This window comes from Photinus pyralis, unplaced genomic scaffold (assembly GCF_008802855.1).
Source record: "Photinus pyralis isolate 1611_PpyrPB1 unplaced genomic scaffold, Ppyr1.3 Ppyr1.4_LG9, whole genome shotgun sequence".
In the NCBI taxonomy this organism is placed as follows: domain Eukaryota; kingdom Metazoa; phylum Arthropoda; class Insecta; order Coleoptera; family Lampyridae; genus Photinus; species Photinus pyralis.
The window spans coordinates 11174534-11187011 of record NW_022170878.1 but is presented as its reverse complement, the minus strand read 5'-3'; the positions used below and the strand labels follow the sequence as shown (position 1 = coordinate 11187011).

At 38.3% G+C, this 12478-nt stretch overlaps 1 protein-coding gene across 1 annotated transcript; it reads right to left on the bottom strand.

Moving 5' to 3' along the window:
• Positions 1–2772: 2772 nt before the first annotated feature.
• LOC116180876 lies at positions 2773–5679 on the bottom strand. The gene is made up of 4 exons (XM_031501048.1): positions 5575–5679; positions 5369–5529; positions 2940–5323; positions 2773–2893 (listed from the first exon to the last, which is right to left on the bottom strand). The coding sequence occupies exons 1-4, from the start codon at positions 5617–5619 to the stop codon at positions 2826–2828; spliced, it is 2658 nt and encodes an 885-aa protein (XP_031356908.1). The 5' UTR covers positions 5620–5679; the 3' UTR covers positions 2773–2825.
• Between the last annotated feature and the right edge of the window lie 6799 nt (positions 5680–12478).

Here is a 12478-nt window from a genome sequence, read left to right as displayed (position 1 = left end):
AAACGACATACTACAATAACTAAAGCAAGTACAATGAAATCTGTCTTGGGTAAACGAGATTCTAATTTCATATAAATAAACATGACTTTAAGATGTTTCGGAAAATTTTTGACGTTTATATTGGGTAAGTAATATAAACTGAGCAAACGATATCCGGGGATAGTTTGTACTCTCTGTTGTAGTATTTAATTTATGAAATGAACGTCTTTTCGCTTATAAGCTAGAGTGGTTCTGCCATATCCATTATTGCCAGTAATGTACGCCGAGGTGAATTTATTATGAACTTCCGTGATAAATTACTTCTTCATTTTTGCCCGCGCCCTTAGTTTCTCAAGTTATTAATTAAATGACAACGTGGGACACACACGCTAAACCTTTCTACTACATTTGATTTTGGGTAAAATATGGGCTAGTTAGCACGAATGCCTCGAACAATTTTTTGCTAAATAAAATAGGTTCAAGCCACAAATTTTACTTTTCACTTCCACTTTAAAATCTAAATAACAACTTGTATAGGGTGATCCTTTAAGACTGAGGAGCGTTAAAATTCCCCACCCTGTGTTTTTTGCAGTATTGTCAATATTAAATTTTGATGTTTTTTTTTGTTGAGCGGGATTTCAAATGATCCTCGCTGCCGTATTGCACTTTTATACAAAAATAGTGCATTAACATGCACGTGTGACAGACATGGTTCATTTTTCAATGCATTCGTGTAAGTAGAACGTATCAAGCGAAAAGTCCTGGAAATACGTAAAGATTAATTCAAGCACTTTAAACAGACGTGCAAAGCTAAAAAGTGGAAATGACCACAAGACTTAATTACACTTGAACATGTACAAATGGGGAAAGGGAGAGAACTTCCTTTTATAAATGGCAAACCCCGAACGTCCCTGACGTACAAAGTTAAGGATTTATGGGGTGATGGTTACGCCGACCTGCTGACCGTTGGCGTCAACACCGCGGGGGATTGCGCATAACGATGTGACCTACACTTCAATGCTTTGCGGTCTCTAACCTTCCGACATGCATAAACCAAGTCATCGAGAGACACATTTAAAAATGGATAGAATTCTCGATTGCGGTTAATTCATAAGATATAATGGAACGGTCTTGTACGTTATGCGTTTCGATCATTTCACGTCTTTGGTTATTTAAGTGCTGGATGTGCAAACGAGAGTAGAAGTTGTATCGTGAAAAGGAAGATTCGAGAAAATTTTGAAAATGAATCATCCCCTCGTGGGTGTTTATCTCTACTAATTAAAACGCCGAGTCAGCAGTCTAAGTTTGTAAAATATAAAATGTTCTGCCACAATTCGGACTCTTAGTGAGGGGTGAATACACTTTTATTTACTTACACGTTACGGAAAATTATGATTCTCGTGTAGTCCACCAGAAGAAACGTTCTTTCAATAAACTATAAAGCAAAAATGAACCTGAAAACTACTTGCGAAAAACGCAATTTACAAACGATTAATAGTCGACTTTTGTCTTGAATTTTGCAAGATGAAAGACCGTTAAATTAAAGGAAAAATTTGATTACAGGTCTTGAAGGTGTAATTTATCCGTTTCGGGTTTACTCAAGTGAATAATCGTTTGAGGTTGGAAACGTTTTCGTTCGTAACAAACTACAAACCACAAAGAAGGAATGATGGCCGTTAACTATTTTTCGTTTATATTTCTCCACTATTTTCGAATCGGATGCCCCTACATTTTAATTAGTAGTTAATAGAAAAATAATATTGATGCGAAACTGGGTTTTAGGCACAAAGCTAATTTTATGGTACATTTATAAAACCTACTTAGAAAAGGTTCGATGAATGAGTAACGCCGCATTCGTGTAAAAATTAAATGCCGGCCGATTTGAAAATTATTTCCAAAGAAACGAAACCTATTTGTATAAATTTTATTGGAGATATTTAAGGGTTGATACGTATAGATTTAATATGCCAATCGCTAAATTTAATGTGGGTATAATTAGTGTCCTCACAACCCTAAATTGAACTTGGCCGTCAATGTACCTCTGTATATTTGTATAAATTTTATTGGGGATATTTAAGGGTTGATAAGTGTAAATTTAAAATCAATCAGAACAGTTGTATAATTAGTGTCCGCACACCCCTAAATTGAACTTGTGTGTCAATACTTCTGTTCCTCTCTACATTTTATTGGCGATATTTAAAGGTCGATACGTGTAGATTAAATATCAGTCGCAACATTTCAATAGTTACTGTCCGCACACCCAAAAATTGGGCTTCTCTTAATTAAACTAAGGTAACGGTGCCATGTAGATGATACCTTAAATTAAAACAATTAAAATAATTTATGTGAAACATTTACGATGTCTGTTCAAACTACTAACTAATACGGTTTATAGGCGTAAAAAAATGTTTTCTGCAAAAAACCTTAATCAATTTTTGCTCTAAAATAATTTGGGGAGCCAATAATCGGATGTTATGAATTTTACATTGAAATCCCTATGATGCGTTACGCAAGTCACCACCCTGTATATTATAGCTAGGCCTGATGATGAAATTAATTTTGCAAGACAAGTTCTATTTTTAAAAAAATTTAGGTTGTTTCCAGCCAACGAAAGTCAAAAAATTGTAATTATTGTCAATAAATCCTTTTCTTTTTACTCTAAATTGAAAAAATAGAGGTAAAAACTTAAGCGAACAAATTCATAACAAGTAACTGACACTTTTAAAATAATGCCACCAGATGTCGCTAGTAGTACAAAATGAACCATCTAACATTAATTTACAAAAATCGAAATCCCGTGACGTACTGTTTTAATGAATGCGTACAATAAATGCAATTAACAAAATTTACTCGTCGCGTCCTTCAATGGCATTGAAGATCTCTCGCAGTTCATTAAACTCGTCGACTTGATAACCTGAAAGTAAGTAATCACGTCGAGTTTCGTGCAACGAGGCGCTTACCGCCCTCCTTTGCGTACAGTTGGCTCCTAAAAGACTCAGTAACCCGAACTTCCTCCTCTTCATCGGCACCGACGCTGGGCGAAAATAAATCGAGAGGCAAATCTTCGTACCTAATTCTGTTGCCGTCGGAAAATTGTTCGAGCGCCCCTCGCAGGGTGCTAAACGATCTTTCACATTTGGCACATTTGCAAATGTTGAAATGGCCGGTGGACAGCAGGTGCTGTTTCGCAAGTTTAGCGTGCCGTTTCGCCACCTCCCGTTCGGTTAGGGTAATTTTCTTGAACTCCGGATTGCTCTCCGAGAAGCTCGGAAATGGGGCTCTCTGGAGCGCTACAGTGTGTAAAGGGGCGGAGGTTGCCTTTTCCAACGCAAGTTCTGCGCGAGACGCTATCGGAAGAGATATCAGACTCTCGCAATCAATGTTAGTGTATGGATTTTCGATTCCCATTTTTAACATCTCCTCTAGTTCTTTACTGGTGGTTGCACTAGCCGCCTTCGTCTTTTGCACCTTTTTAGCGACCTTCCTGGACTTTGGCTTATCATCATACTTTCCGCATTTTCTACATTTAAATGAAGGCGGCGGGACCTTACTTCGAGTAAGTGCGTCCTCCGGTTTTCCTTCGCTTGTTTTAAACAAACCGCACAGTGACTGCCAGAATGAGGCTGTGTTTTCGACTGTGGACTGTGTGCTCATGCATCTAGCACGTTCAGTTGCCGCCCAGGACGCGTAGCACTTCTTCCAAGGGTTAGAAGGTTTGGGTTTAGGGCAAGGTTCCGTCGCAATCTTTCGCCTTTCCTCAAATTTTTTCGGTACACACTTCTCGGTAGTTTGTGATTTGGAGTAGTTGACGTCGATTCGCGTGGGAGGACAGTGGAAGTTTTCACAAGTCCTTGTCTCTCCCGGCTCAATTTGGAGCTTCTCTTTAACGCATTTCGCCTCCACATCTACATCTATGGGCGACCACTCCGGACTGACAGGTTCCAGCAATTTACTGTTAGGTATCATTTCGTTCTTCGGCTGCAAAAGTTTGGGAAGTTCCGGGCACTCGCAAACGGAGTACTCCAAATCTTTGACCGACTCCGAAAATGAAGGGTAAGGACACTTTGTCTTTTTACCCGGCTTTTCTACGTACTCCTTTTGGCATGTTTCCCGCTGTCTCGCTGCTATACCCGGAATTTTAATTTTTACGCACCGTTTGTTGCACTTTTTGTCAAGTTTTTGGGAGTTTGACGACGCGAATTTTCGGTGAACGGTGGAAAATCGCTGGTTTGGTGCAAGTGTGTGCATTTCTTTATTTAGAACAAGGTAGGGGAGGCTTTTACTTCGTGTAGTTTGGCAAATGGAAGGTTGTGAATCACCATCTTGAACCTTTTCATGAATGAAAGTTTCGCAATCTTCTACGAGTGCCAGTTTTTCATCGTTCATTTTACTATAATAATTTAAAGCAAGCGCATTTACGGTAAGGAACGATACCGTCCATGGGCTTGTAATAATTGCCATAAGGCTAAATTTGCGTTTAATGGTAAAATTAAAAGTAGGCGGTTCCTTCTTTTTGTTATATTCGCGTGTGCTGACGAAATTATTGTTTTCTTTAAGTATTAGGGTCGCCAATGGTTTCGGGGGATCCGTTTTGCTCACATCGTCGCAGCGAGTGGGACAAGGCTCCGGTGGTGCAACGGCCGGCTTTTTGGGTTGGTCGCAAGATTCGAGGTTTGGCAATCGCTTTAATTTGGGACATGGGGGAGGAACTGCTTTAGTTTCGGGTACGAAGTCGAACTTTATCATTGGCAGGCGCCTTTTTCCCACGCGTATATTATAATCTGCGCGTGGAGTATGACATTGCATCGTGGATTCCGTGCAAAGCTTTGGAGGTTCTGGTATGTCTACTTTTGGTAAACGCTTTAAAGGCTCTGCGACGTAATTACACGCGTGAATCTTTGGAAGGAAGGATGTTTCTAGTTTTGGTAATTTTTGCTTGTGGAGCTTGAGGTTATCATCAGCTCGTGGAGGACATTCGATAGGAGGGAGTGGGTTGCATACGTGACGAACCTCGTGTAATTCGCGCGGTTTTAGACGTTCAAGGGGTGGAGATTCTGGTAGTGGTTCGTTGCACGGAGTGTATAATTGGCGAGTTAACGATGGTAAGGGTTTAGTCGACGTTCTGCATGAATCGTCTGCCCTTATCGTAGGCTCTTCTTCCTTTGGACACTCTTTTGGGGGATCTTTTGGCACATATTTTTGCTTGAGTGGGTTTAGAGGAACATTCGCAGGAATCGCTTGCTTACCAAAGGGGTATTTGTAATCTTCGCAAGGCGTGTGGCAATATCTTGAACTAATTAATGCGCTTGGAAGGCCGAGGAACAAGCCACAGTTCTCGTGAGTGCTGTAATGGAAACCGTAGTCGCTGCAATAGATTCATTTGGCTTACCAATGCTTCTTTGCAGAAAATCTCTTTGATAAATTTTGAAATGTCAATGCCGGTGTCCAGTTTCTTTGGACACCGTATCGCTGTCGAGTACTTTTTTTAGACAACACGGTACGGGGTCGTAGACGCCGTGAATAACCTCGGATGCCATGCCGGAATATAATCTAAAATTTGATGTCGAGAAACGGAAACTTAAAGTTACTACCTACGAATTTTGCATTACGAGCAATTTGGCACAGGAATCGAAAAACCATCTGACCTAAAATTTTGAAAGAATGACAACACCAACTGACACCTGATCACATTTAATTGCGTAGTATCTAGTAATCCAATTTAAGGTGTCTAGACTCCCCATTTTTAGTAGAAGGACAAAGTGAATCCAGTTTATAGTCTATGCAATGTCATAGAAGCGGCAAGCTGGGGCGCAAACTCCCCCAGTTCGTTTACATGGGCGTTCAATTTTAAAGACACCAATGATAGTATTCAGGCAAGGACATTCAAATCTTTGTAACTTTCCAGTCTTTGCCTATTACCCCAGCACTCTCCTGACAGTATTCTTGGAAGGATAACCGATTTTGGTGTACTGGTACTGGAGGGGGGGCCCTTGCTGATTATTTTCATCTGAATTGTGACGGGTGTAGCTTATGCAGTGCAGTTCAAGTGTTTGTTATTATAACTTTATAACTTTTATCAAAAGCCTTCTAGAGTCTCCGAAGAGCTCCTTCCAAAATACGGGAAGTACTTAACCAAAGCTTTATATGCGCATTTCATAGCTCTTCAGTCCTATATGGACCTTTATAGTCACGTATCAAAATTTGTTGCCCTATTTTCAGGCTTTGTATAAATCGTTATGCTTTAGAAAGCACCTAAGGGTTCTGGGAACGCTTTCGAAAACATTTTAGCGCGTTTCGGGATGCACTTTAGAGCATTCGAAGCTTTTTAAGAAAGCGATAGGTTTTTACCAAGCTTTTTTTGTGAGAGTTTCTCGAACGATTAAAGAACTCTATAACACTTTTACAAGGCAAATCTATCACCTTCAGAGCACACTCTAGTATCAAAGCTTTTTAGATCACTGGTGAAGTTTTTCAATACTATACATAGTATTTGAGGTATTTTACAAACCTTTCCAGAACTTTATAAGCTTATTTAGTACCGGGAAAGGTAAATGAGTCCTAGAAAAGGCCTAAGGAGTATACAAGAGGCATTTTCTCGTACTATTTGGACCGATCTATACTGCATTCATTATAAGAAGGTAATAGATGGCGCTGCGTTTGAAGATAAACACACGCAGGAAAAATATAAAACGCCACCAAATTATTGTAAAGTAGAAATATTCAGCACTGCGAACAGAAATAAACCTTTGACAATAACAGCTAATGACACTTCGGCAGTTTAGTTGGCAACATAAACTAGTTACTAGAATCTGGTAACTTCCGCCATTTTTGGGCAAAAATCATGCGTTCTCTCTCTAACACACGAGCCCAATGGATTGCGGTACTTTCTATATTTAGTGACTTTATCAGCCTCTTTTCGGAGCCGTCTACTTCAGTAAAATGGTTTCTACATGAACTTCTCTATGGAAACGGCTCTTAAAGAGTCTAAAAAGGACCTGAGGAATCCCTAAAAAGGACTACAGACGTTCTGAAGAGTAGTAGAAGGTCCTTTAAACAACTTGTAGTGCGTTGGACGAGTTTCTATGCGCTATCCAACTATTTTCCGTAACTTAGATCTTTTTTGGCTTTCCCAAAATTTGGCCTTCTTTTTTTCGAATTCTTTTTTTTTTGAGATAGGTAAAGGTTTGAACAGTTTACGCATTACAGAAAGTCTACAGGGTGTCACAATTAGAGGGTAGAATTTTCCAATAGATGGCTGGCCGAAATGTAAAAATCCGTAAGTAATTGGTATAATTAATAATCACCTTTGCTGCGCCATTTGATTTTTATAACGCGTTGTTCTTTTAATAGCTTTAGGAAATTCTCATCTTCAGATAGTTTTCTCAGTCGGGTTTTGTTGTAAAAATACTTGCCCACTTGCAATTAAGCACAATTCGGAACGTGGGTGGCTAGATTCAGATTTGTTCTTAACAAAAAAAATGGTTTGGCGGCTAGTGAATCTGGGGATGTTTTAGAAGAGACTCGGTCGGGAACTACCAAGATATAATCAGGTAGTTTCGTTGCGAAATAAATTCGTTCGAGTATAATTATTTATAAAAAATTGTGGCGTTTGGCATTAAGTTAGAGGGGTAATTGAAAAAGTCCGTGATTAATTAAAATTATTAAATACCTATCGGTCCTATGTTCAAATTTAATAGTGATAATGTACTAACGACTAAAAGATTCTCTGTAAATGGCACTCCACCAAGCGTGGTTAAAGGGTTGTGAAAGTTTAGTTGATCATAATGGTCATTCGAGTTGCAACACGTTCCGAAGTACCTATAAATGGTGCGAGAACTAACACATTTTCGGTAGGTATGCAAAGTAGAATTTATGTTAATGATGGAAAGCGACGTGACGGGGGTGACGGCGACTGTAACTATATTGCAATGCTAATATAGTCCGTAAAGATTCCGCTTGTCTAGAAATTCACCCCAAATACCATTACGTTAGTTACGAAAGTCTTAACTCCGCACAGAACAGACATTCCCAATGCTTCGTTCAAGGAAACGCTGACAACGTAAATTTTGCTTTTGTCTGCGTATTACGTCATTGTCTGCTTGCATTCTGTAATAGTGTCACATAACACTAATACAACAATAACAATACATTTCCCAGTGAAATCTGTCGAGGGTGCCTAATTCGTCAAGTCTGATATCTATCTGCTATAAAGAGGGTAACTTGAAATGGCGTAGATAGGGGAAACGTCGCTGCTCTTTAGATCGATTAATTAACTAATTTCATTATAATTTTGAATGTGAGGTTAGAATTGCGGTCGGGTTGACACAAATATTTCAGAGACGCTCGGCCATCTAATTTAATTAATGGTATTGATATTGTCGGTAGTAGCATAATTTATCTTGAATCTACAGTACTGGACTAACCACGTCTAAATACGCTTCATTTGTTATTGTAGCGTCCCTGATCTGTCATCCTCATATTCGTGGAATTCAATAAGCGATATTTTAAGGATCAGATCCTTAACATATGCTAAATTGTACATGTTATTCAAGTCTTTTTTCATACGACGTTAAGCAATTAATAGTTATTTATTGTACAAGACTATAAAGGGATGTTTTAACCATCGAGTAAAAGAAACTTTCACGAGATGGTTGGTTTTCGTTTATCGTCGTGTATAATCCAAAACTTTATTTTATAGCAGAAGCCGTATAAACCATTGTAAAGCTTCTGACAATTCTGAATTTAATTTAGAGACGTCAAAAATAGTAAGCTTAGGTCCTGCTGTCGTGATCGTTTCTATAGAAACAGAATTGTCATATGTTCTAAACGTCATTTTATAACGTGCATTTGAGATAAGAATGACAGATGTCATTAGAATACACAATCATTTGTTTCACTTTATCTATCCAAGGTTAAAGAACGGCTTAGCCCACTCATTCAAACCAATTAAAATGTCATTTTAACATATGCTATAAAATAAAGGATAAACTCTAATTCGTACTTCCCTAAAGAGGCTATCAGTAGATGTGTTTTATTTAATTACCGTCATTATTGTATTTATTATCATTTACGGTAAGCCCCGCTTCAAGAAGTGGATCACAACTTTTTTTTTGTATATCAACCCGCCCGCATTTTAAGTGATGGATTCGTTCCCTTTGTATTGACAATTGATTTACGAATAAGTTATTCCTCAAAGATCTAGTAAAAAGTTTTCAATACGCAAAACCCAAAATCAATTCCGGCATTAGGACAAAAGAAAAAATGCGATACATTAATAAAACAACGGGAGAAAGAAAAGTAAGTTATCGGGAATTGTCGCCCTTATTTTGTCATTAGGACACAAATTTGCAACTTAACTGCGAAGAATACAAAACAGACACAATTACGTCCCTTCCACCGAACCAATTTTTATTTAGCCAAAACTCTGATCTGCACGTAGACATAATATGTAAAAATTCTGGAGAGAATTGGAGCAACTTTATTCGAACTTTCCCAGTTCGTAAATCGGAAAGGGAATCCATGAAACTAGCTACATTATTTTAGCGAGAAATTTTTATGCTCCCCGTGTGACAAGAATGCATCATGTGGCACGTTAACCGCAAAATTTTCATCTTCGGCTAAATTGGTTTAGGTGAATCAGCATTTCATTAAATGCAGGTATTATCATAACGCTTCCTCCCACCGCGTAGGTTGCTGAGATATACAGACAAAAGTCGGTTCGAAAAGTCCTCTTGGGAAATGCGTTTTCATATAGAGCCTTAAATATCCTCTTTAAAAAGCTTAAAAGCTCCTTTGATGTTGAAAAATTTTATTTTTTTCTGAAACACCGACTTAGTGCGTATGATAAATGAATTTCTGATACAGAAACGTTGGAACGATGCAAAATCTCTTGATATTGCTGTCATTTCGCCATCGATTAGAAGACAATAACTGAATGCATAATTCTTTGACTGCTATATGGTAATTTCGTCTTTTTATATCTTTCGGTATGTTTATTGATTTTATTCGTTCATCACACTGTATATTTTCATATAGATTTTCTTATCTTTGCTGGTTATACGTGTAACACCTAAAAATTTTTATTTTCAAAATTGAGGGCGGTCGATGTCTCTAAAGCTCTAAAGTCACTGAAGAGTTTTTGAGACGTTTTTTTTGGAAAATTTTTCGCATATCGTATTATTCTCGATTTGAATAATTACCGGCCATTATTTCGCAATTTGAATTGTACGATTACAATAAGTTGTTTTGAACTATCTTTTGTTTTCGGCATTTTCAGATTTTTCGAACAACGACAACTCGAAAAGTGCCGGTCTGATCAAAAACTGGTAGAGGAACTTTTTATTCAGTTTTCGTTGTATAATACCATCCCACAGTCCGTGTGCGCGAATTTCGAAACACCCTGTATAACTGCAATCGTTGAGTGTTTTTACTCAACGCTGCAATGTTAAATGTTTTCTTTTCATTTACAAAGGGGTTGTTCACGTTTGATACATCGTAAACGTCAGAAAATCATACCTATCTAGCCGATGATTGAGTCAATTTGGAGCCAAGTATAGTGCTGTATCCATTGCAGTTTAGAAATTTTTGAAAATGCCATCATTTTGCACACTTCACAGATCGATCTGTGCATGTTCGTGGTAAACACGACAATTAGGCAAATTAATGCAATTGAGCGATAACTGACATGTTTCGTTATGTAATGACTGCGATGTTGTACACCTATTCAGCAAATTTACAATGCCACCACGTTTATTAGGCGGGTAGCTCAATCTGTCCTCATTTGCTATTGTTTTTACATTGGGAGACAATTGGAAAATTGCGTTTCGAATGTCCAATTGAAATTAAGCTTTTGTATAGACACGAAACCGTTTCATGATTTCTGTAGAAACAAAGCGAGAATTATGTTATTTGAAAATAAATATTTGCCATCTATTGTCCCTGGGAGTAATTAAATTACTGTAACGACTTTCGAGAGGACGGTCTTAAATGTAGCTTGATTAATTAATCGTAATGGAAGACGATGCGTTTTGCAGCGACGTTACGAGATTTCCTTTGTTTGCTCAGTCATAGAAGAACCTTCCGCTTGCTCTAAAACTGTTTCACATGGCAATTTCAAAATATTGTGTGGCTTTGCGACCCCCCTAAATAAATAGTATGCCGATCTAACAAACAGGGGCGGACTGGGTACTTACGGGCCAGGTGGAATTGCATAGGTTACGGGCCATTAAAGTATTAGTGTAGTAATGAAGGTGGCGGGGGGTAGCTCTGCGGTGCACCACAAAAACATTTTTTGCTTCATTTTAAGGTACTCCTTTTTCGGAAATCAATTACAATACAGTTTTTTTTAAATTGCAGCTGATAATTAAAAGTAACAAAATATACAATCCAAACGAGGCGCGTCGCCTATCATTGTATTTCAGCACTTTCATGCTACGCCAAAAAATGATAAATTCATTGTAAAACACTTCAATTAAAACAGAATTTTTTAATAACAACCTAACATCAACCCCAATTAGAGAAACGTGTTAATAATTTATTAATAGTGCAAGAAACTAAATACAGTACATACTTATAAATTTCCAACGGGCCATTATGACGTACAGGCCAGATGGCAATCGCCACCCGCCCCCCGGGCCAGTCCGCCCCTGCTAACAAACAAGATACAAGTATCAGATACCTACTAATTATATTAGTTCATTGCTGAAATTACATGGAGTGTCAATTATTTTACACCCCTTTAGTTCAGAGTGGCAGAATGACATAAATTAGTTAGGGAGACATTTCTGAAAAGTGCATGTCTAACGGCGTTTTGTGCTACAAACTGGCAACAGGCGGTTCTAGACTAATTGGCCCCCGCTGAAAACGATGCGCCCTGTTGCCAGACCCGATTTTGGCATTTAAGCCCTTAAATCCAAGATGGCGGGCGAAATTACCGTTTTTCGGTTATTTCGAGAACACAAGGCACGACACTGAACGTTTTAGGTAGTTTAAGGGTAGAATATCATCTAGTACACACGTCGACATCGTTTAGGCACACTCGTATTCATATTAGGGACCTCCGTTTAAAAACGTCAAACATGCAAAAATTTGTCATTTTTTCTTCTGGCCGGTTGTCGGCGTCTAATATGTATTCATATGGTAAAGTTAACATTTAAGTATGTGGGCGCCATATGCCTGGGGCCTAAATATCAAGATGGCGCCTGGAAAGTCCAAAAAAGAGTGAAAAAGTCATTCTTTTTGCCGTATTTTTACTACACTGGCCACACATTCTCCATTTCGATGGCCTGGAGCCATAATATGAGAATAGCGAATATCATTCTGGATGTTACACAACTGAAGGGCTTAACTGCAGAAGTCTCCTATAAACTTTAACTATGGAATCAAGAGGCAGAAGTTGGTTTGGCGGCGTAATTTGAGGGCAAATATATTAAAAAATCCTTCCTAAGTTTTCTTTGATTTTTTTAAATTAAAACGTAACACTTGGCAGTCGAAACTGTTT

Excerpts from the sequence above, each read along its gene's own strand:
- LOC116180876 (XM_031501048.1), bottom strand. The coding sequence starts at position 5,619 with ATGGTTTTTCGATTCCTGTGCCAAATTGCTCGTAATGCAAAATTC. Across the intron at positions 5,530-5,574 it reads TTGCTCGTAATGCAAAATTC|ATTATATTCCGGCATGGCAT; the intron begins GTAGGTAGTAAC and ends ATCAAATTTTAG. Across the intron at positions 2,894-2,939 it reads ACTGTACGCAAAGGAGGGCG|GTTATCAAGTCGACGAGTTT; the intron begins GTAAGCGCCTCG and ends ACTTACTTTCAG.